The 24,401-nt window shown below is 46.8% G+C and overlaps 1 protein-coding gene and 1 non-coding gene across 2 annotated transcripts in view; one reads left to right on the top strand and one right to left on the bottom strand.

The window, feature by feature from the left end:
* Positions 1–573: 573 nt before the first annotated feature.
* The window catches only part of LOC129701826 (organic cation/carnitine transporter 2-like), a 41,329-nt gene continuing 17,501 nt past the window's right edge, over positions 574–24,401 (top strand). The window contains exons 1-3 of the mRNA XM_055643296.1: positions 574–1,244; positions 19,596–19,699; positions 23,059–23,213. Coding sequence (XP_055499271.1) covers positions 858–1,244; positions 19,596–19,699; positions 23,059–23,213 — 646 coding nt within the window. The 5' untranslated portion in view covers positions 574–857. The remainder of the gene's footprint in view (positions 1,245–19,595; positions 19,700–23,058; positions 23,214–24,401) is intronic.
* LOC129701894 (U2 spliceosomal RNA) lies at positions 23,900–24,086 on the bottom strand. The gene has a single exon (XR_008724286.1). It is a non-coding gene; the product is annotated as a U2 spliceosomal RNA (small nuclear RNA).

Genomic DNA, 24,401 nt, shown 5'->3' with positions numbered 1-24,401 from the left:
AGATTTAACAATCATGTTATATTGTGAATTCTTGTGTGAATCTTATTTGGACACTTAGGCTATTTAAAAATGTTAATCTTTTCTTAAGAAATGGATAGATGTTTAGATCTAGTAATTGAATTTTGTAATTAGCTACAGTTTGGTAACTAACTAATTATATGCTTTAATTTCAGGTCATCCAAGTAAGATTGTTTCATATTTGTTTCAGAATGCTTCAATCTATAATAACTGAAAATTTATTTCAGTTCTCTTAATTTTTAAGAAAGTTATGGGCTTTTGACTGTCCTCGATCACAGCTTTTGTGTTAAGTCAATGGAAAAGCAATAGGGAACAAGATGCTAATTTCCGAGTATGAAAATGGCCATAACATTTTTAATACAGAAGATATGAAAGTGAATTAGGTGTAAAATTAAACTTATTTTTATGCTTTATCTGATGGGATAAATTGCAGACTAGAGTTTTTAAATCTCAACATTTTGTAACATTGCTACTATTTGGTTCTGTAGCTACTATTTGGTTCTTTAAGATACCATCCCATCTAAATTCCAGTGAATACAAGCCCAGTCGACCCATTATTTCGCCATATTTCAGTCCCGCCATCCTGGGAATTAATCTGGTGAACCTACGTTGCACTCCCTCAATAGCAAGAATGTCCTTCCACAAATTCCTCCACGGGTGAGAGGTGTTGCTGTTTAGCACGGATGGTGTTTCCAGAACCTGTTGCATTAATTGTGCAATGGGATAAATAATCAGTATTTTGGAACCATCCTGTTCTACAACTTCAGGTCCACCCACAAGGTTGAAGCGCTCCAGGCTTCCGGATCCAAGGCTCAGTCAGCGCCGCGTCTGCAACTAACATGCGGGATTACGATGAAATTACTGCCTTCCTGGGGGAATGGGGACCGGCTCAGAAACTCATCTTCCTGCTCTTGACTGTCAGCGTTATTCCCAACGGTTTCGCCGGTCTTAGCATCATCTTTGTCGGGGATACCCCAGAGCATCGCTGCTCGATTCCCGGGAATCTCAACCTCAGCCAAGCCTGGATGAACAGAACCATCCCACTAGTGCCAGGAACACAAGTCCAGTACAGCCAATGCAGTCGCTACCGCTTGGATGTGATCAGGAACCTCTCGGACGTGTTTCCAGACCCAGATCTCCTCAACGTGTCCGGGATCGAAGAGGAACCGTGTTTGGATGGATGGGATTACAGTCACGACCAGTACACCTCCACCATCGTCTCCGAGGTTTGTTTGAGGGCAGCGAGTTTGTGGCAGTAGTCACCCGCGAGCGAGGAACAAAGTGCTGGAGGAAGCATGAAGAAAGGTCCCCACCCGAAACGTCCCCTTGTCCGTGTTCTGCAGAGATGCTGCCTGACCCCCTGAGTTACTCCAGCACTTTGTGTCTTTATCCTTGGTAAACCAGCTTCTGCAGTTCCTTGTTTCATCTTTATATTCTGGAGTATCTCAGATGGCGAGGCAGCATCGGGGAGGGGAATGGACAGGCGACGTTTGGTGTGCGGACCTTGTCGGGAGAGAGCTGGCGGAAGGATGTGAGGGTAAGGAGTTGGACAAGAATAGGGAGCACAAAGTGCTGGAGTAACTCAGCGGGTCAGGCAGTGTTACTGGAGAACATGGATATGCAACATGGATATGCAACGTTTTGGGTCGGGATCCTTCTTCAGACTATTTGCAGGAGTGGATGGAAAGTTGGAAGTGTTGTAATTGTGTTCTTTCTCTTGACTCCACGTCGAATTCAGTGGTGGAGCAGGTTTTTTGGAAATGTTCAGGTTTACACGAGAGAAATTGCAGCAATTGATTTACGGTGGCGCAGTCGTAGAGTTGCTGCCTCCCAGCGTCAGGAACCTGTTCGATCCTGACTACGGGTGCTGTCTGTACATAGTTTATACGTTCTCCCTGTGAGCCCGTGGGGCTTCCTCCCGCACTCGAAAGGGTTTGTAATTTAATTGGCTTCGGTAAAATTGTAAATTGTCCCTAGTGTGTACGATAGTGCTCGTGTACGGGGTGATCGCTGGCCGGTGCAGACTCGGCGGGCCGAAGTGCTTGTATCGCGCTGAATCTCTAAACTGAACTAAACTAAACTTGAATACATATTTTACAGCGTTGAAGAAGAAAGATAAGAATAGGGTGATTTCACCTAAGGTCAAATGAGCGTAGATCGTAGCTCTGCTATAAGATCTTTGGACAGAATGGGCAAGTGAAAGGCAGAGAGCGACGAAGGAGGTTGGTTTAAACTGCATGTATATTAATGCAGGGGGGCTGACGCGTAAGGCAGATGAGCTAAGGGCATTGATAGGTACAAACAACTGGTCCTTGCCAACTTTCCTGCCCCCAAATAAGGTAGCAAAAGGTCAAAATAAGGGACAAATTCCCGATGGCAATTCGTTGACCTACTCGGCCGTGGCTGTGTGCAAAGATCTTATAGTGGAGCTCCGCTATAAGATCTTTGGCTGTGTGAATGATGCTGGACTGCACACAAAGCCCAGCCGGCGGGCCAGTTGAGGAGTTTTGGCCTGGGCGACCTTTCTCGCAAAGTCTGGCACCCTATCCAACCTGACCATTCCTGCTAGGACCTTTTTTTCCAGTTGACCTTGGCCAGCTCCTCTCTCATGCCTTCATTGTCCCCTTTGTTCAACTGCAACCCTGACACTTCTGATTTAACTTTCTCCCTCTCATATTGCAGATTAAAACTTATCATGTTATGGTCATTACCTCCTAACGGTTCCTTTACCTTTACCTTGAGTTCCATTATTAAATCTGGTTCATTAGATAACACTAAGTCCAGAATTGCCTTCTCTCTGGTCGGCTCCAATACAAGTTGCTTTAGGAATCCATCTCGGAGGCACTCTATAAACTCCCTTTCTTGGAGTCCAGAACCAACCTGATTTTTGCAGACTACCTGCATATTGAAATCTCCCATAACCACAGTGACATTACCTTTGTTACATGCCAACTTTAACTCCTGCTGCAACTTGCAACCTATATCCAGGCTACTGTTTGGGGGCCTGTGGATAACTCCCATTATACAATAGACAATAGGTGCAGGAGTAGGCCATTTAACCCTTCGAGCCAGCACCGCCATTCAATGTGATCATGGCTGATCATCCACAATAAGTATTAATCAGTAGTGTCTTCTTACCTTTACAATTCCTAATTTCTATCCACAGCGACGCTACATTGTCAGTCGCTATGTCACCCCTCGCAAGGGACTGAATTACATCCCTCACCAACAGAGCTACCCCACCTCCTCCGCCCACCTGCCTGTCCTTTCTATGGGACGTATAACCCTGAATATTCATTTCCCAGTCGCAATCCTCCTGCAGCCATTGTTGGGGATGTATCATAGACCCCCGAATAGTCAACGGGAATAAGAAGAACAAATGTGCCTGGGGATTGCAGGCAGCTGCAGGTCAAATAAAGTTGCTGTGGTAGGGGATTTAAACTTTCCCAATATAGACTGGGAAAATCATAGCGTTGTGGTCCGCCATGGCCTGCCTGTTGGGCACGCAGCTCCACCACACGACAGCGTGCCATCCCCAATCAAATGGGTTGGTGGAGCAGTTCCACTGCTGTCTGAAGGCTGCCCTGAAGGCTCGTCTCACATAGAAACATAGAAACATAGAAATTAGGTGCAGGAGTAGGCCATTCGGCCCTTCGAGCCTGCACCGCCATTCAATATTATCATGGCTGATCATCCAACTCAGTATCCCGTACCTGCCTTCTCTCCATACCCTCTGATCCCCTTAGCCACAAGGGCCACATCTAACTCCCTCTTAAATATAGCCAATGAACTGGCCTCGACTACCCTCTGCGGCAGAGAGTTCCAGAGACTCACCACTCTCTGTGTGAAAAAAGTTCTTCTCATCTCGGTTTTAAAGGATTTCCCCCTTATCCTTAAGCTGTGACCCCTTGTCCTGGACTTCCCCAACATCGGGAGAAATCTTCCTGCATCTAGCCTGTCCAACCCCTTAAGAATTTTGTAAGTTTCTATAAGATCCCCTCGCAATCTCCTAAATTCTAGAGAGTATAAACCAAGTCTATCCAGTCTTTCTTCATAAGACAGTCCTGACATCCCAGGAATCAGTCTGGTGAACATTCTCTGCACTCCCTCTATGGCAATAATGTCCTTCCTCAGATTTGGAGACCAAAACTGTACGCAATACTCCAGGTGTGGTCTCACCAAGACCCTGTACAACTGCAGTAGAACCTCCCTGCTCCTATACTCAAATCCTTTTGCTATGAAAGCTAACATACCATTTGCTTTCTTCACTGCCTGCTGCACCTGCATGCCTACTTTCAATGACTGGTGTACCATGACACCCAGGTCTCGCTGCATCTCCCCTTTTCCTAGTCGGCCACCATTTAGATAATAGTCTGCTTTCCTGTTTTTGCCACCAAAATGGATAACCTCACATTTATCCACATTATACTGCATCTGCCAAACATTTGCCCACTCACCCAGCCTATCCAAGTCACCTTGCAGTCTCCTAGCATCCTCCTCACAGCTAACACTGCCCCCCAGCTTAGTGTCATCCGCAAACTTGGAGATATTGCCTTCAATTCCCTCATCCAGATCATTAATATATATTGTAAATAGCTGGGGTCCCAGCACTGAGCCTTGCAGTACCCCACCAGTCACTGCCTGCCATTGTGAAAAGGACCCGTTTACTCCTACTCTTTGCTTCCTGTTTGCCAGCCAGTTCTCTATCCACATCAATACTGAACCCCCAATGCCGTGTACTTTAAGTTTGTATACTAATCTCTTATGTGGGACCTTGTCGAAAGCCTTCTGGAAGTCCAGATACACCACATCCACTGGTTCTCCCCTATCCACGCTACTAGTTACATCCTCGAAAAATTCTATAAGATTCGTCAGACATGATATACCTTTCGTAAATCCATGCTGACTTTGTCCAATGATTTCACCACTTTCCAAATGTGCTGCTATCCCATCTTTAATAACTGACTCTAGCAGTTTCCCCACTACCGATGTTAGACTAACTGGTCTGTAATTCCCCGTTTTCTCTCTCCCTTCCTTCTTAAAAAGTGGGGTTACGTTTGCTACCCGCCAATCCTCAGGGACTACTCCAGAATCTAAAGAGTTTTGAAAGATTATTACTAATGCATCCACTATTTCTGGAGCTACTTCCTTAAGTACTCTGGGATGCAGCCTATCTGGCCCTGGGGATTTATCGGCCTTTAATCCCTTCAATTTACCCAACACCACTTCCCGGCTAACCTGGATTTCACTCAATTCCTCCAACTCCTTTGACCCGCACGCGGTCCCCTGCTATTTCCGGCAAATTATTTATGTCTTCCTTAGTGAAGACGGAACCAAAGTAGTTATTCAATTGGTCCGCCATATCCTTGTTCCCCATGATCAACTCACCTGTTTCTGACTGCAAGGGACCTACATTTGTTTTAACTAATCTCTTTCTTTTCACATATCTATAAAAACTTTTGCAGTCAGTTTTTATGTTCCCTGCCAGTTTTCTTTCATAATCTATTTTTCCTTTCCTAATTAAGTCCTTTGTCCTCCTCTGCTGGTCTCTGAATTTCTCCCAGTCCTCCGGTATGCTGCTTTTTCTGGCTAATTTCAAGATTCAAGATTCAAGATACAAGATTCAATTTAATTGTCATTTGGACCCCTTGAGGTTCAAACGAAATGCCGTTTCTGCAGCCATACATTACAAACAAATAGACCCAAGACACAACATAATTTACATAAACATCCATCACATCGCTGTGATGGAAGGCCAAAAAAACTTATCTCTCCACTGCACTTCCCCCCCCCCCCCCCCCATGTCAGAATCAAAGTCAAAGCCCCCGGCTGGCGATGGCGATTGTCCCGCAGCCATTAAAGTCACGCCGGGTGGTGCGAGGTCGCACACCGGGTCTTGGTGTTAGAGCACCCGGCGTGCGCTCGCAGAGTCCCGCAGCCATTCCAAGCCGCGCGGGGCGGTGATGTCAGGCCCCGCTCCAGGAGCTCTTCGACCCCGCAACTCGGGCGGGAGAAGTGGCCGTTGCAAGAGCCCTGAAAAGCGGTCTCCCTCCAGGGACCCGCGGGCTCCCGGTGCCGCCGTCCGCCAGACGCGCAGTTGCAGCCTCCGAATCTCCGGAGGTCAGGCCGCAGCAGCAGCAGCGCTCTCCACCACCGCTCCACCCGCTCTGGACTCGGCCAGCTCCACGATGGTGAGGTGAGTCGTCGGCCCCAGAGTCCCCGGTCTTCTCCTGTTGGAGGCCGCTCCTCGTTACAGCCCCAACGACAACGGAGACCCGACAAGAAAAAGGTCGGGTCTCCCCGTGCAGGGAAAGATTTAAAAAGTTACCCCCTCCCTCCCACCCCACCACCCCCCCCCCCCCCCCCCCCCCCCCCCCCCCCCCCCCCCCCCGACACACACACCCCAACAAAAAATAACAAAAACTACATAGAAACATAGACAAAAAATAATAAAAACCCGGACGGGCTGCAGAGGCCGCTGCTGACGAGAGTCGCGCTGCCTACCGTTTGTAGTTGTACGCATCATCGTTGTACCCTTTGTACGCATCATCCTTCGCTATGATACTATCCCTGATTTCCCTTGTTATCCACGGATGTACTACTTTCCCTGATTTATTCTTTTGCCAAACTGGGATGAACAATTTTTGTAGTTCATCCATGCAGTCTTTAAATGTCTTCCACTGCATATCCACCATCAACCCTTTTAGAATTAATTGCCGGTCAATCTTGGCCAATTCACGTCTCATACCCTCAAAGTTACCTTTCTTTAAGTTCAGAACCATTGTTTCTGAATTAACAATGTCACACTCCATCCTAATGAAGAACTCAACCATATTATGGTCACTCTTGCCCAAGGGGGCACGTACAATAAGACTGCTAACTAACCCTTCCTCATTACTCAATACCCAGTTTAGAATAGCCTGCTCTCTCGTTGGTTCCTCTACATGTTGATTTAGATAACTATCCCGCATACATTCCAAGAAATCTTCTTCGTCAGCATCCCTGCCAATTTGATTCACCCAATCTATATGTAGATTGAAGTCACCCATTATAACTGTTTTGCCTTTGTCGCACGCATTTCTAATTTCCTGTTTGATACCATCTCCAACTTCACTACTACTGTTAGGTGGCCTGTACACAACACCCACCAGCGTTTTCTGCCCCTTAGTGTTTCGCAGGCCCTTGGTGAATGGACGAGTTGTCATGGGTCCTGTTGGGGATTCAGACTGCCCCCAAGGAGGATCTGTCAATGTTCTCTGCGGAGTTGGTATATGGTGCTCCGCTCACCGTCCCGGGGGATTTGGTCCCTGCTGCTGATGGGTCCCAGGAACCCCCGTCAGCGGTGCTGATCCACTTGCGGGAGAGGGTCGGCGCCCTATATCCCATCGCAACATCGCATCATGGAGTGGCCCCTTCCCACGTGCCGCAGCCACTGATGGGCTGCCCGTACGTTTTTCTTCGCCGTGACTCAAAATCACCCTTGCAGCGCCCGTATGAAGGTCCCTTTCGCGTGCTGCAGCACGGGCCTACTACATTTGATTTGGACATGGGAGGTCGGCGTGAAACGGTGTCTGTGGCTCATTTGAAAGCGGCTCACTTGGGCCTGAGCGAGCCAGTCCATGTGGCTCAACCTCCCCGTCGTGGGCGTCCGCCGTCCTGGGCTCCCGGAGATTCTTCCGAACCGAGCAAGCCCCCGGGGCATGGGATTGTATCTACGCATTCGAGCCGCCTCGTGCAACGCCCTGTGCGGTTCGGTGCCTCTGGTTCTGGGGGGGGGGTCATGTGGCGGCACCTGATAGCAACCCAAGGTCATGACGAACAATCGGCTCTAGAGGGCGCAGTCTGGTGGGAATGGGGCGAGTCACTGGGTCGGTATCTGAGTTGGTATTTAAGGCCAGGCAACGCCCGTGTCAGCTGAGGAGTAGGGAGCTGTATGCAGAAGAATAAACACGTCTTGTGTCCGACTAGTTTTTGGCTGGATTCTTGCCAGTCCCCGCCACAGCGTGATGGGTTCAGATGGGGTGCAATTCCCCAAAAGTGTCCAGGAGAGTTTTGTTATGCAGTTCGTTAAGGCCCCCACATGTGAGAGGGCAATGCTGGATCTAATATTGGGAAATTGGGAAAGGCAAGTTAATGAAGTGTGTGTGGATGAGCCTTTTGGGACAAGTGACCACAGTTCGATTAGGTTTAAGATGGTTATGCATAGGGATGGAGAGGTTCCATGTGTTAAATTGCTCAACAGAGGTAAGGCTGACTTTGAAGCTATGAGGGAAGGTTGACTGTAGCAGGTTATTGGAGGGGAAAGGAACATCAGCCAAGTGGGATGTTTTTAAAAGTGTACCAAAGAAAGCTCAGGGTGTGCACGTCCCAGTTACAGTGAAGGACAAGGCAGACAAACGTAAGGAAGTTGGGCTGACAAGGGAAATTGAGACTTTAGTAAAAAACAAGAAAGATGCATGGGCAAGTTTAGGCAGCTGGGATCAAGTGCATCCCTGGAGGAGTTTTGGAAACTAAGGAGTAAACTAAAAAAGGAAATCAGAAGGGCAAAAAAAGGCCAGGAGATAGCTCCGTCGGATAGCATTAAGGACAATCCCAAAAGATTTTATTAATACACTAGAGCAAATATGCTCAAAGAGAAAGCGGAGATATCTACGAGGGACCTCAGGGACAACCTTTTCACTCTGGGTAGTCTGTATCTGGATTGAGCCGCCAGAGGAAGCTGTAAAAGCAGATATAATGACAACTTTTAAAAGATACTAGATCAAGTGGGACCTGTTAGGCTCCGACCCCCAACTCAATAATCCACCACTCACGCATTCCCCCAATGCAACACGTTTTCACCACTCACCCATTCCCCCAACGTAAACCCGTTCCCCCAACGCAATAATCCACCACTCACGCATTCCCCCAATGCAACACGTTTTCACCACTCACCCATTCCCCCAACGTAAACCCGTTCCCCCAACGCAATAATCCACCACTCACCCATAGCTCCCACGGGAGGCCTGGTCCCCCAACGCAACCCGTTCCCCAACATAAGATTTCACCACTCACCTGTTGGGTCCCTGTCACACGAGAGGCCTGGTCCCCCAAGACAACCCATTCCCCAATGTAAGATTTCACCACTCACCCGTTCCCCCAACACAACCATTTCCCCCAATTCAATATTCCACCACTCACCCAAAGCGCCCAACTGTGCAGGTGATTTTAAACAAAAAAAAAACAATTGCACTAAGATTTAATCTGGTGTAGGTGCCACCTACAAACCATCTTTTGGTATCCAAATCTAATAATTAAACTTTGCTGTGCTGGGTTAGGCTGGCATATTCTTTCCCTGAAGGACATTTGCTGTGAAGGACTCAGTGTTCTGGGATAGAAACATTGTAGCCGGTAGGACATTGTGATGTCATAACTGCTCAACTGCCAGTCCAGATTTGCAGAAATCCAACTTTTAAATGTCACTTTAAATCTATGAAATCTCCCCCACTATGTCCCCCTCCTTACAACAGAGATCAGCAGCAGAGAGCAGCCGAGATCCCATTATGATGTCATTTTCGGTTTTCGGAATCTTCACGGCAGCTTGTGTAATGAGATCCCATTGTGATTGGATGACTGTGATATGGCATTGTGACATTATCACTGAAAGCTGCTAGAAAAGTCTCACTCTCACAGGCAGTTATTATTTTCAAAGTTGGCTTTTTTTAAACTTTAAATATCATCAAATGTGAAGAACTTGATACAACCACGGGAAAAAGCTGAGTAAGGATCTGCAAAAATATTTGCGTTATTGTCTACCATTTTTGCATAGTTCCTTGATCTCACAAACAGCCAAACAAGATGATACTTTTAGTTTTATATGCATAGAAAGAGGAAAATGGTAACTACAGAGAGAGTGGGACCTCTCATGGCTCTTAAAAATAGCGGAGTCAGGGGATATGGGGAGAAGGCAGGAACAGGGTACTGATTGAAGATGATCAGCCATGATCAAATTGAATGGCAGTGCTGGCTCGAAGGGCCGAATGGCCTACTCCTGCACCTACTGTCTATTGTCTATTGAATCAAAGTGATCACCTCTGTGTGGAACCACAGGAGATGTGCAAGGTCCTAAATGAATATTCCTCCTCTGTATTTACCAAGGAGAAAGACAGTGGGACAGAGAAAATTGGAGCAGTCACTGGAAGTGGTTTGAGAGCAGTCACGGTTACTTTTGAAGAAATACTGAAGGGACTGTCATGTTTAAAGGTAGATAAATCTCCTGGGCCTGATCTGTATTGAGTATAGAAATTGGGAGGTCATGTTGCAGTTGCATAAGACATTGGTGAGACCGCACTTAGAATATTGTCTTCAGTTCTGGGCACCGTATTATAGGAAAGATATTGTCAAGCTTGAAAGGGTTCAGAAAATATTTACAAGAATGCTGCCAGGACTAGAGGGTGTGAGCTTTTGGGAGAGGTTGAGTAGACTTACATAGACTTAGTTCCTCCCACACTGTTGAGTGCATTGGGCAGCAAGCTTTCGCCATCCTGTTTGGTTATGTGCGGCGTCTTTCACCCTCGTTAGGCTTGCGTCCCGGGCTTGCAAATACTTCTGGAATGTTCGCTTCCATGTGAGTTTTGGTCGGCCTCCTTTCCTTCTTGCGTCAGGATGGTGGGTGTATGGGACAGGCTACCAGAGGAGGTAGTTGAGGCTGGGACTATCCCATCTTTTAAGACACAGTTAGACAGGTATATGGACAGAAAAAGTTTGGAGGGATATGGACCAATCGCAAGCAAGTGGGACTAGTATAGCTGGGATACTGTTGGCCGGTGTGGGCGAGCTGGGCCGTAGGCCCTCTTTCTACACTGTATCACTTTATGACATGGATAGGACAGGTTTGGACGGATATGGGCCAAACGCAGCAAAATGGGACGTTAGATGGGACATGTTGGCTGGTGTGGACAAGTTGGACTGGAGGGCCAATTTCTACACTGTAAGACTTTATGATAATGACTGTATGGCTATTAAGAGAGAGAGAAGTGAAATGTAAAGCAAGAGGGAGGGGTATAGGTGGGAAGATAAATGAGGGGGGAAAGGGGGATGAGGATAATGAGACAAATGTAGACTGGACATGTGGCCCAAGAAAGAAAGTGACTATAAGGCAGACATCTCCGTGTCTTTGAATTGAATGCCATTTTGACAGCAGATGTGGTGGACATGGAGAAACTGCAAGAAAGGGATGAATTTCTTGCCAGAGACAGGGTGGTGAAGGTAGATGTGGGTGTGTAGGAAGGAAGTCCATCTTCCCCAGTCAAGAATGGGCCTTTATGTCTCCAGCCTTCCTTGGTCATCTATTGCCGGCCCCAAATTGTTCTGGTAAATTCATAATTGATTGCAGCGGAATTAGGCCATTCGGCCCATCAAGTCTATTCCGCCTTTCAATTATGGCTGATCTTTCTGCTGACTGGATAGCACGCAACCAAAACTTTTCACTATACCTTGGTACACATGACAATAAACTAAACTGTAACTGGAGATAGGAAAAGGCCAGAACACTTATTGATTAGTAAGGATGTCAGGGGTTATGGGGAGAAGGCAGAAGAATGGGGTTGAGAGAACGTTTTTCTCACAAATGATCTCCAACTGAGATAATTTTGTTTAGATCTGTTTGTTTCTCTTGCCCATTTCAGCGCCAGAGGAGTGGGTTCGATCCCGACTACGGGCGCTGCATGTACGGAGTTTTGTATTGTACGCATGTATTTCCAAGAGTTTATGCTTATGATTTGGAGTTCCAGCATTGGTGCATTTGTTATTAATTATCTCAAAAAAACAATAATCCTTTCTCTCAATCGGTATTGAACTAGGTATAATCTATCTTTGCTTTGTTTCCATAAACATCAGAAATTCGAACTTTAACACTTGGCCCTGACGGTAGGCGGCGCGGCTCTGGCCAGCAGCGGCCTCTGCAGTCTGTCCGCGTTTTTATTATTTTCTGTCTGTGTTTTAATGTAGTTTTTGTTATTTTTTGTTGGGGTGTGTGTGTGGGGGGGGTGGGGGTGGGGTGGGAGGGGGGGGAAACTTTTTTAAATCTCTCCCTGCACTGGAGACCCGACCTTTTCTCGTCGGGTTTCCATTGTCGTTGAGGCCGCAACGAGGAGCGGCCTCCAACAGGAGAAGCCGGGGACTCTGGTGCTACTCACCGTCGCCGTCGCGGGGCTGGCCGAGTCCGGAGCGGTGGAGGAGCGTTGCCGCTGCTGCTGCTGCTGCTGAGTCGGAGGCTGCTGCTGCGGGTCTACGGACAGCGGTGCCGGGAGCCCGCGGCTCCCTGGAGAGAGACCCGCTTTTCGGGGCTTCTGCAACGGCGAATTCTCCCACCCGAGTGCGGGTTCGAAGAGCTCCTGGAGCGGGGCCTAACACCATTGCCCCGCGCGGCTGGAACGGCCGCGGGACTTTACGAGCGCACGCCGGGGGCTCCAACACCAAGACCCGGTGTGCGACCTCGCACCACCCGGCATGGCTTCAATGGCCGCGGGACAATCGCCATCGCCAGCCGGGGGCTTTGACTTTGACTCTGACATCGGGGGGGGGAGAGTGCAGTGGAGAGATAAGTTTTTTTTGGCCTTCCATCACAGCTATGTGATGGATGTTTATGTAAAATGTAATTATGTTGTGTCTGGGTCTATTTGTGTGTAATGTATGGCTGCAGAAACGGCATTTCGTTTGGACCTCTAGGGGTCCAAATGACAATTAAATTGACTCTCTCTCTCTCTCTTGACTCTCTCTCTTTGTTTCTGTCTGCAGTCAACCTTTCACCAATCCCTTCAAGATGGGAAGGGATTTTAACCAGTTTTAGTTTTGTTTAGTCAAATTTAATTTAGTTTGGAGATACAGAGTGGAAACAAGCCAGTCAGCCCACCGACGAGCGATCCCAGAACATTAACACTATCCTGCACACACCAGGGACAATATACAATTATACCAAGCCAATTAATCTACAAACCTGCACGCCTTTGTAGTGTGGGAGGAAACTGGAGCACCCTCAGAAAACCCACACAGGTCACAGGGAGAACGTACAAACTCCGTACAGACAGCACCCTTAGTCAGGATTGGACCTGGGTCTCTGGTGCCGTAAGGCAGCTACTCTACTGCTGTGCCACTGTGCTGCCCAAAATGGTGGATTATTATGTATGTTGAAAATTATGTATATAAACTGTGCAGAGAGAATTGATTCATATCGGTGACGGCAGCTTGTGTTTGTGAGGGACAAATGCAGAGACAAAGACCTGGGCTGATTGTATCAGAAATGTTAATGGCGATTTGAATGAGTGCCAAGAGGAGGGAAATAAGGCAAAGCGCATACAAATTATGGTGTGGTGAGATAATGCCAGAAATTAGGATGGGCTGATGCGGCTGCAATAACCTATAGTAAGACAGGAGTCTTTGGAATGTGAGATTAAACCGTTCTCGGAGAACACCCATGTGGTCACGGGGAGAACGTACAAATTCTATACATGTAGCACCCATAGTCGGGATCGAATCCGCTCCTCTGGCGCTGAAGGCGCTGAAAGGCAGCAAATATACCGCTGCGCCATCATGCTACCCGTGAATTCATAAGTCAAAGGACCAGAATTAGGCAATTTGTAACCTATCTGCCTCTCCTCTGTACTCATATTCCTAATTTGTGTATGTCATCAGTCATCTTGGATATATGACATTTGAAGCCTTCGAAATCATGGATATAGAATATGAAAAGTATGATAAGGGAGTTCATGTCCCTTAGTCTGTCAAACTGGGAACAGTTTATTTATTCCCACTCTGTTTTTAATATATACTAGACCAAGAGTTTTATATATATATAGATATATCCAATTTTCAATATATATCATTAATTATTTCCAATTCCATTTGCTGTAAGGCACATAATCATAGAGAGATACATTATGGAATACATCGCCCACACCGGCCAACATGTCCCATCTACACTTGTCCCACCAGCCCGCTCTTGGTCCATTCCCCCCCAAACCTGTCCTATCCATGTACCTGCCTAATAATACTCTACTGCATTGGCTGTTAGAAAAGAATTGGGTGGCACGATGGCACAGCGGTAGAGTTGCTGCGTTACAGTACCAGAGACCTGGGTTCAATCCTGACTACGGGTGCTGTTTGTACGGAGTTTATACGTTGCCCACAATGGCCAACATGTCCCAAGTATATGTCCAACGCCCACGTTTGGTCCATATCCCTCCAAACCTGTCCTATCTTTGGACTAGGTATTATCTACCTCTGCTTTGTTTCTATAAACGTCACTAATTTGAACTTCAGCACTTGGCACTTTAGAGATGGACAATAGTACAGAGTGGAAACAGGCCTTTTTGCCCAAAGTCCGTCCTTACCAGCGATCATCCCATACACTAGCACCATCCTACACACAAGGGACAATTTTACAATTTTACCAAAGCCAATTAAGCTACAAACCTGTACGTCTTCGGAATGTGGGAGGATACCAGAGCACGCGGTCACGGGGAGAAAGTACAAACTCCATAGTTATAGTCGAACCCGGGTCTGTGACGCTGTAAGGCAGCAACTCCACCGCTGCGCTACTGTGCCGCCCCATCGGCTCTGAATTTGTTTCTCTTTACAGAAAGATGTTTCCATACCAGTGAACTGTAGTTTGAATAAAAGGGAAGGCCATTTAGGGCTGAAATGAGAAGAAATGTCTTCCCACGTGACTCATTGACGACAGGTTCAAGTAATACTAATTTGTATTTCAACTATAACTTAAAATGTTGCAAAGGACTTCTTAAAGGGCCAGCCCCACTTAGGCGATTTTTCAGCGGACTGCAGCCGACTGTCAAGTTTGCGGCACTCGCCTGAAAAACCGGGATCTGAACTGTGACTGTCAGAGTGGAACACACACACACACACACACACAAACACATCGCAATGACAGGGGCCAGGGAAAGTGGGGGAGGTCTGTCTGAAATTCACACGGTGCAAAGCCAAGGTGATACAGACACACACCGCAATGAACAGGAAGGTTAAGACGGCTAGCACATTGTACGGTAAGTATTTTAAAAGAGGGAAGAGGGGTGGGGGGAGGGGAGAAGGGTGGGGGACACTTTTAAGAAGTCAGACAACTTTTAATAAGCCAGAGATACACAGTGAAGGTTGGCGGGCATTTAACATTACCGCTCGGTTATCCTTGGTTGTGAAAACTCATGCCTACGTATTTTCTAATGAGCCAATGAAAATGCCTGGCCAGCAAAGGCGATAAACTAAAACTACCAACGACTAACTCGACTACCCATAACCACATGGCGACCCCACTACAACTGCACCTACAACTACAGGATTATCGATTTTCTCCATGGCGACCAATTGTTGGTCGCAGAAAAGTTTTCAACATGTTGAAAAATTTGCCGCAACCTTACTGAGGCCGCGACTAGTTCCCAGAATGTGGGAACTCCTCGCGACCGTGAAGGAGACTCGCCGGAGACCACCAGCGAACATGTGGCGACCATGAGGCGATCATGAGGCGAGCGCAGAGTTTCCGGCACTCGCCTAAAAAGTCGCCTAAGTGTGACAGGCCCTTATAAGTGTGACTAGGTAATATTTGGCACATGACCAATGAGGTGACTATGGCAGATCAACAAGAATTTGGTCAGAGTCTTTGGAAGATTAATCAAATTCAGAGAATTGGGTTAATTATTATCAAGATTGAAAATGTCAAATTTGGATACCTTGGGAATGCGAAGCAATAATTTCACTATGAGAGTTGTCACATGTGACAATAAAGTATTCATTCATTCATTCAAAATAGTGGGGCCCAGGATGGGTGTTATAGAACAGAGACAGGGATTCGTAGTTGCAGGAAAGTGGCCATACATAAAGACAGCGTGGTGAAAAAATGTTCTGGCATTCTGTGCTTCATAGAAAAATATATATAGAAACATAGAAAACAGGCGCAGGACTAGGCCATTCGGCCCTTCGAGCCAGCACCTCCATTCAATATGATCATGGCTGATCATCCCAAACCAGTACCGGCTTTTTCTCCATATCCCTTGATTCCCTTCGCTCGAAGAGCTAAATCTGCAGTATCTCACATCGGTCAGTATATTGAGTACAGGAATTGTGGTGTCATGTTACATGAAACCAAGAACCAAGATATCTGTAAGGCAATTTGTCTTCAGTTTGTGTTGGACGGCACAGTGGTGCAGCAGTAGAGTTGCTGCTTTACAGCGCCAGAGACCCAGGTTCGATCCTGACTATGGGTGTTGTCTGTATGTACATTCTCCCTGTGACAATGTGGGATTACTCTGGATGCTGCAGTTTCCTCCCACATTTCAAAGATGTGCAAGTTTGTAGGTTAATTGGCTTCTGTAAATTGTCCCAAGGGTGTAGGATATAACTAGTGTGTAGGAAGGAACTGCAGATGCTGGTTTAATCTGAAGATAGATACAAACTCAGCAGGACAGGCAGCATCTCTGGAGAGAAATAATTATCTCTATTCCTTCTCTCCAGAGATGCTGCCTGTCCCATAGAACTAGTATACAGATGATCGCTGGTCGCGTGGACTCAGTGTGCCAAAAGGCCTGTTTCCTCTGTTTCTCGAAACTAAACTAAAACTTATATCAGTATGAAGAAGGGTCCCAACTAGAAATGTCATCCATTCAATTCCAACAATGATGCTGTCTGACCCTATGAGTTACAAGAAGGCTTGAGTACGAGATTGGAGATGTCTCACTTCAATCCTGGCTCTAGCCCTAGTGCGATGCCATCTGGAGTACTAAGTGGAGGTCTGGTCTAATGATTGGACAGAGGTATGAAAGCAAGGAATCGTGAGACTGATTATTGGGAAGTGCGGATTGTTAAAAGTGGAGAGTAGACTGCACATACTTTACAGAGCTTAAAACAAACTTGAAAATTGAGGACCACGTTACCACCGAGGTTCCCGCCAAAGATCATAGGGCTTTCAGTTCCCGCCGCTGCCAAGGCCCCACTACCGCTGAGGCACCCGCTGCCGCTACTGGGTCATAGAAAAAAAAAAGAGGCTCCTTCGGCCCAGACAGGCCTCACCGCCAGGCTTCACCTCAGTCCCCTGGGAAGACTGTGGGGCGAGTCGGGCCTACCGGGGGGCATTCCGGTCTTCGGTCGTCGTTCTGTTCCTCAGAGGCGCGGTAATGTTCGGCCAGCGCGGCTCCCCAGGGCACAGGGCAGCACGGTGGCATAGCCTTACAGCGCCAGAGAACTGCGCTCTATCCTGACTATGGGTACTGTCTGTACAGTGTTAGTCCATTCTTAATAGTCTCTATAATCGCAAATCAAATTCCTCGTATGTTGCAAAACATACTTGGTTAAGAAATTACAAATATGATTATGATTATGATATCTGTGGTAGAAATTTGAACAAGATATATGAAGAGCGCAATGCAAGCTATCTGTTGACACTGCACTGGGCCCAACATGCATAAGTGCATCTGGTAAGTGAAAGTACTGACATCAATTTCAATAGTCAATCTTTAGGTTGAAATGAACGTAACCCCACAAACCCAAAGGGCTACAACAACAAAAATTGGCAGATGCTGGCTCATACCAAAGGTGGATGCAAAATGCTGGAGTAACTCAATGGGTCAGGCAGCATCTCGAGAACCTGGGCTGGTGACACCTTGGGTTGGGACTCTTCCCCAGACTGGGAAAGGTTTTGAGTCTGAGGAAATGTTCCGATCCAAGGCGCATCTGTCTGTTTTTTCCAGAGGTGCTGCCTAACCCGCTGATTTACTGCAGGTTTTTGTGTCTAAGCCCAAAGGGTCGGTCAGTCCTGCCTTTAGACTTGAGAGATACAGCGCGGAAACAGGCCTTTCGGCCCACCAAATCCGCACTAGGGTCAAGGAAAGAGCGTTCACGTCGCTGCCTTGTTTTCACCAATCTTTCCACCACCACGCAAAAGAAGTGCAAGACAGACACGATTGTATGCAGATGCCAAGAAGTGGGTTCAGCTCTGGCTGAACAACATCGAATCTTATGTGTGGACTCAATAAGAAGAAGAGTCCGCACCGACCGGCAATCCCTGCACACTGGCACAATCCTACACACTAGGGACTATTTACATGTTTTACAAAAGCCAATTAACCTCCAAACCTTTACATCTTTGGAATGTGGGAGGAAACCAGAGCGCCCAGAGAAAACCCACATGGTCATAGTGAGAACGTACAAATTCCATACAGACAGCACCCGTAATCAGTATTCAACCCGGGTCTTTGGCACTGTAAGGCAGCAACTCTACCACTGCACCACTCTGCCGCCCAAGTCCATCAAACCAATGAGCATAAATCCATTGAAGGAAAACCAAGATGAGGAGATGAATTAAAAAGGAAGGATCTGCAGTTGGTATTGGATGAAAGTAAAGTGAAAAGAAGCTTGTGTGTGGTACAGACCAATTGTAAAGGTTTAGGTTTATTGTCATGGGTGCTGAAGTACAGTAAAAAGGTTTGTTTTACATTTTATCATCGAAACAGAAAATAGGTGCAGAAGTAGGCTGTTCAGCCCTCTGAGCCAGCACCGCCATTCAATATGATCATGGCTGATTATCTAAAATCAGTACCCCGTCCCTAAATGGCCTACCCGTTATTCAAACAGATCACATATGCCATACACAGATACAATCAGTTCAAACTCAAGTGCAATAGTTAGGCAAAGGGGAAGATACAGAGAGCAGAATATAGTAGTGCCAACAGTTCGATAGACAAAGTCCAGCTTATGGAATGGAAAGACCAGAAACCTGATAGCAGAGGGGAAGAAGCTGTTCCTGAGACTGGTGGTGTGCACTTTCAAGCTTCTGTACCCTCTGCCGGATGGGAGCAGGGAGAAGAAAGAATGACCAGGATGGGACAAGTCTCTGATTATGATGGTTGCTTTTCCAAGGCAACGGGAAGTGTGGATGGAGTCAATGGTGGGGAGTCTGGTCTGTGTGATGAACTGAGCCACATCTACAACTATGGTATATCTGATCTGTTTGCAATGTCTTGTGTGCTTGGGCAGAGCTGTTCCCAAACCAAGTTGTGATGCAACCTGAGAGCATAGCGCTCAGTGTCCAAAGGAAGGAGAAGCATTGGTGTGCAATAAGCCTGTTGCAATGCATGAGTCCAACTTAGGTAGTCTTATTCTCATGAACCTTTAGTTTAGTTCAGTTTAGTTTAGAGATACAGTGTGGAAACAGGCCCTTCGGCCCACTGAGTCCGCGCCGACCAGCGATCCCCACACATTATCACTAATCTAGGGACAATTTACAATTATACCCCATCAATTAACCTACAAAACAGGACGTCTTTGGAGTGTGGGAGGAATCCAGAGATCCCGGAGAAAACCCACGCAGGTCACGGGAAGAAAGTACAAGCACCCATAGTCAGGATCGTACCTGGGTCTCTGGCACGGTAAGGCAGCAACTCTGTCGCTGACCAACCGTGCCACCCTGAAAGAAATTTAATATCAAACAATTGTGTGTTTCAGAATGTAAAAATAATTGTTTTAAATAATCAATTATTGCTGCAACATTGCTTAGGACCATACAATTAGACATTTGTATGTGTGTTTTTCTATTTCAGTGGGACTTGGTGTGTAATGATGATTGGAAAGAGCCATTTGCTGCATCATTGTACTTCGTGGGGGTGTTGATAGGATCCGGTAGTTCTGGAATGATATCAGACAGGTGAGCCATTTCCTTTCTTCATTTTTTAGTTTAGTTTATTATTGTCACATGTACCAAAGTACAGTTGAAAGCTTTTATTTGCGTGCTATCCAGTCAAAGAAAAGACTGTACATGAATACAATCTAAGCTGTCCACTGTGCACAGATAAAAAGATAAAGGGTACAACATTCAGTGCAAGATTATAACAATTAAGTCCAACAAAGTCTGATTAAATGTGAAAGAAGGAACTGCAGATGCTGGTTTAAACCGAAGATAGACAAAAAAAAGCTGGAGTAACTCAGCAGGACAGGCAGCATCTTTAGAGAGAAGGAATGGGTGACGTTTCGGGACAAGACCTTTCTTCAGACTAAAAGCATTATGCAGCATTATGAAGAAAACCCGAGGTGCCGCCTGACCCATTGAGTTACTCCAGCACATTGTGTCTATATAGAGCAGCTGGTATAACTGGTATAAACCAGCATCTGCAGTTCTTTGGCAATAGACAAAAGACAATAGACAATAGGTGCAGGAGTAGGCCATTTGGCCCTTCGAGCGAGCACCACTATTCAATATGACCATGGCTAATCATCCCCAATCAGTACCCCGTTCCTGCCTTCTCCCCATATCCCCCGACTCCGCAATTTTTAAGAGCCCTATCTAGCTCTCTCTTGAAAGCATCCAGAGAGCCTGCCTCCACTGCCCTCTGAGGCAGAGAATTCCACAGACTCTCCACTCTCTGTGAGAAAAAGTGTTTCCTCGTCTCCGTTCTAAATGGCTTACTCCTTATTCTTCCACTGTGGCCCCTGGTTCTGGACTCCCCCAACATCAGGAACATGTTTCCTGCCTCTAGTGTGTGCAAGCCCTTAACATTCTTATATGTTTCAATGAGATCTCCTCTCATCCTTCTAAACTCCAGAGTGTACAAGCCCAGCTGCTCCATTCTCTCAGCATATGACAGTCCCGCCATCCCGGGAATTAACCTTGTAAACCGACGCTGCACTCCCTCAATAGCAAGAATGTCCTTCCTCAAATTAGGGGACGAAAACTGCACACAATACTCCAGGTGTGGTCTCACTAGGGCTCTGTACAACAGCAGAAGGACCTCTTTGCTCCTATATTTGATTCCGCTTGTTATAAAGACCAACATGCCATTCGCTTTCTTCACTGCCTGCTGTACCTGCATGCTTAATTTCATAGCCTGATGTACAAGGACCCCCAGATCCCGTTGTACTTCCTCTTTTCCCAACTTGACACCATTTACATAGTGTTTAAGAAGGAACTGCAGATGCTGGAGAATCGAAGGTACACAAAAAAAGCTGGAGAAACTCAGCGGGTGCAGCAGCATCTATGGAACGAAGGAAATAGGCAACGTTTCGGGCCGAAACCCTTCTTCAGACTGATCGGGGGCGGGGGTGGGTGGGGACAAGAAAGGGAAAAGGAGGAGGAGCCCGAAGGCTGGGGGATGGGAGGAGACAGCAGGGGGCTGGCTGAGGAAGGGGAGGAGACAGCAGGGACTAACAAATTGAACATCGAATTCTCCCAATTTTGTTAGTCCTTGCTGTCTCCTCCCCTTCCTCAGTCCCCCTGCTGTCTCCTCCCCTCCCCCAGCCTCCGGGCTCCTCCTCCTTTTTCCTTTCTTGTCGCCGCCCACTCCCGCCCCCGATCAGTCTGAAGAAGGGTTTCGGCCCGAAACGTTGCCTATTTCCTTCGCTCCATAGATGCTGCTGCACCCGCTGAGTTTCTCCAGCTTTTTTGTGTACATAGTACACATTTACATAGTAACCTGCCTTCCTGTTTTTGCTACCAAAGTGGATAACCTCACATTTATCCGCATTAAACTTCATCTGCCATGCATCTGCCCACTCCCCCAACCTGCCCAAGTCACCCTGCATTCTCATAACATTCTCATTTGTTTCTACACGTTCTCCAGAGATGCTGCTTGAGTAACTCAGCAGGACAGGCAGCATCTCTGGAGAGAAGGAATAGGTGATGTTTTGGGTTGAGACCCTTCTTCAAACTGAGGGTCAGGGGAAAGGGTAAAACTAGAGGGCGTAGATTTAAGGTGAGAAGGGAAAGATTTTAAGGTGACTTGAGGAGCAACTTTTTTCGTACAGAAGGTTGTTAGTAAGTGGGATGAGCTGCCATAGAGGGGCCACTTCGGCAGACGCCTTTCGGAGGGCCGCTGAGAAGCCGAGGTTGGAGCCTCGCTGGCCATAGAAACATAAAAAATGTGGCAGAGAAATCCACAGATTCACAAATCTCTGGATGAAAAGGTTTTTACTCATCTTAGTCCTAAATGGCCTACCCCTTATTCGTAAACTGTGACCCTGGTTCTGGACTCCCCCAACATCAGGAACATTTTTCCTGCATCTAGCCTGTCCAATCCCATAAGAATCGTATATGTTTCTTTAAGATTCCCTCTCAACCTTCTAAATTCCAGTGAATATAAGCCCAGTCGGCCCATTCTTTCACCATATGTCAGTCCTGCTATCCTGGGAATTAACCTGGTGAACCTATGCTGCGCTGCCTCAATAGCAAGAATTGGGTCTGAGGGTCAGAGCCTTGTGGGTTGGAGCCCCGCAGGTCGAAGGAGGAGCCTCGCGAGTCGACAAAGCCCACGGCCAACGGACCCTTGGTCTGTGGTGCCAAGGAGGCGTCTGGAGAGGACCCAGCAGCATTAATGGAGAGGTCGGTGCGGCGGTCAATGATGTATGAGGACAGACTGATGGACGAGGATGGACCACGTGGAAGTGAGGATGTCGCTACCGATGGATGGAACAAAGGAGAACCCGACGTGGGGGGATCATCGTGAGGGAGGGGGAAGAACAATGGACAATGGGACCCTTCATGGGGGGACCGTCGTGAGGAGGGGGAGAACAAAGGGAGACCTGGCACAGGGGTACTTTGTAACTTTATGGGTGTCTATTTGCATACCTTGTGTATGTAAGCAAAGAATTTCACTGTGAAAGTATTCAGTGAGTGGAATAGGCTGATACAATTGGGATGTTTGAAAGGTATTTGATGGGGACATGGATAGGTAATTAGAGGGAGATGGGCTAATTGCAAGTAAATGGGATTTGGATCAGATAAGAAAGGGTTGGAATGGATGAGTTGGGCTGAAGGGCCAGTGTCTGTGCAATATAACTCCATGACTGACTCTCATTCCAAAGTATAAGAGGAACTCAATATGTTGCTATCTGTATGCATGTCCAGATAATGTAACTGAGGGAAAATATATCCAACAGTTTTGTGAATATACATGTATCTCAACAAATGTGTGATTTGGATTGTGTTTAAATATATGCATATGTTTACATGCATACTTTTGTCAGTAAGCGTGCAGTGCTGTATATAATTAAAACGTTTATTCTGTTTTCCAGGTTTGGGAGGAAGATTGTTTTGTTTGGGACTATGGGGGTACAGGTTTTATTTAATCTTCTTATCACATTGTCACCCAGCTGGGAAATCTTCTGCCTGATTAATTTCTTTAAAGGCATTGGTGAGATTTCAAACTATATGACTGCATTTGTGCTTGGTAAGTTTCATTGATCAGTCAATTTCTTAGCTCAGTTTCTACCTTTCATTATTTTGTTGCAATTGGTATAAAACGACATCCCTAAGATTCCAGACCATGGGGGCGCTCCGCTGCAGAGACCAAGGGGTAGCACCCACGAAAACAGCCGACTTAATTGCAGAAATGGTCGCATGAGCAGTAACGCATTGCTACCGAGACGCACAACTCGGCAATAAAGCAGTGGGTTTAAAAGAATTGCTAATGTAATTGTGAGTTTACCTGTTACCTAAATCAGGGAGTGCCTGTACAGGATAGCGCATTACCGATATTAACAGCCAGATATGAGTTAGGAAATTATCTTTTGTTTTGAGTGATGTAGTTTGCTTGAATTAGCGCTATGGACAATGTGTCATTTTATGTTTAAGTTTTAGAGACACAGCGTGGAAACAGGCACTTCAGCACCACAAACCCACGCCAGCCAATCATCAAGTTCTATCCAACACACCAAGGACAATTTGCAGAAGCCAATTACCCTACAAACCTGCACGTCTTTGGAATGTGGGAGGAAACCGGTGCAATCAGAGAAAACCCAGGCGGTTATAGGGAGAACGTACAAACTCCATACAGACAGCAGCAATAGTCAGGATTGAACCTGGGTCTCTGGCGCTGTAAGGTAGCAGCTCTACCGCTGAGCCATCGTGCCGCTCCTTTTTTAAATCACAGAGGCACTGCAATACCTAGTCGCTGCATGGAGTGGACAGAGCAAGCCCCTATTCCATCTCCCTGTTCTAAAAATCAATTTAATATATGGTCCCTAGAAAATGGATGTATCAGATATTAAACTGGTAAGAACAGATACTATACGTAACCTTAGCCAAATGGCCGAGAAGCGATATTTTCAGAATAAATTCAGAGTGCTACCAGTCTCTGCCTCCTGCCTCTCACACTGACTGCTAGCTTTCCCAATTCGAGTCCCTCCCTCCAACCATACTAGTTTAAAGTCTCCCCAGTAGCCTTTGCAAATCTCCCCGCCAGGATATTGGTCCCCCTCGAGTTCAAGTGCAACCCGTCCTTTCTGTACAGGTCGCACCTTCCCCAAAAGAGGTCCCAATGATCCAGAAATCCATACCCACTGCACCAGTCCCTCATCCACGCATTTATTCTCCACCTCGCACCATTCCTACTCTCGCTGTCGCGTGGCACAGGCAG

This window comes from Leucoraja erinacea, chromosome 11 (assembly GCF_028641065.1).
Source record: "Leucoraja erinacea ecotype New England chromosome 11, Leri_hhj_1, whole genome shotgun sequence".
NCBI classification, from domain to species: domain Eukaryota; kingdom Metazoa; phylum Chordata; class Chondrichthyes; order Rajiformes; family Rajidae; genus Leucoraja; species Leucoraja erinaceus.
The sequence above is the reverse complement of the archived record's forward strand: the minus strand, read 5'-3'. Positions and strand labels throughout refer to the sequence as shown.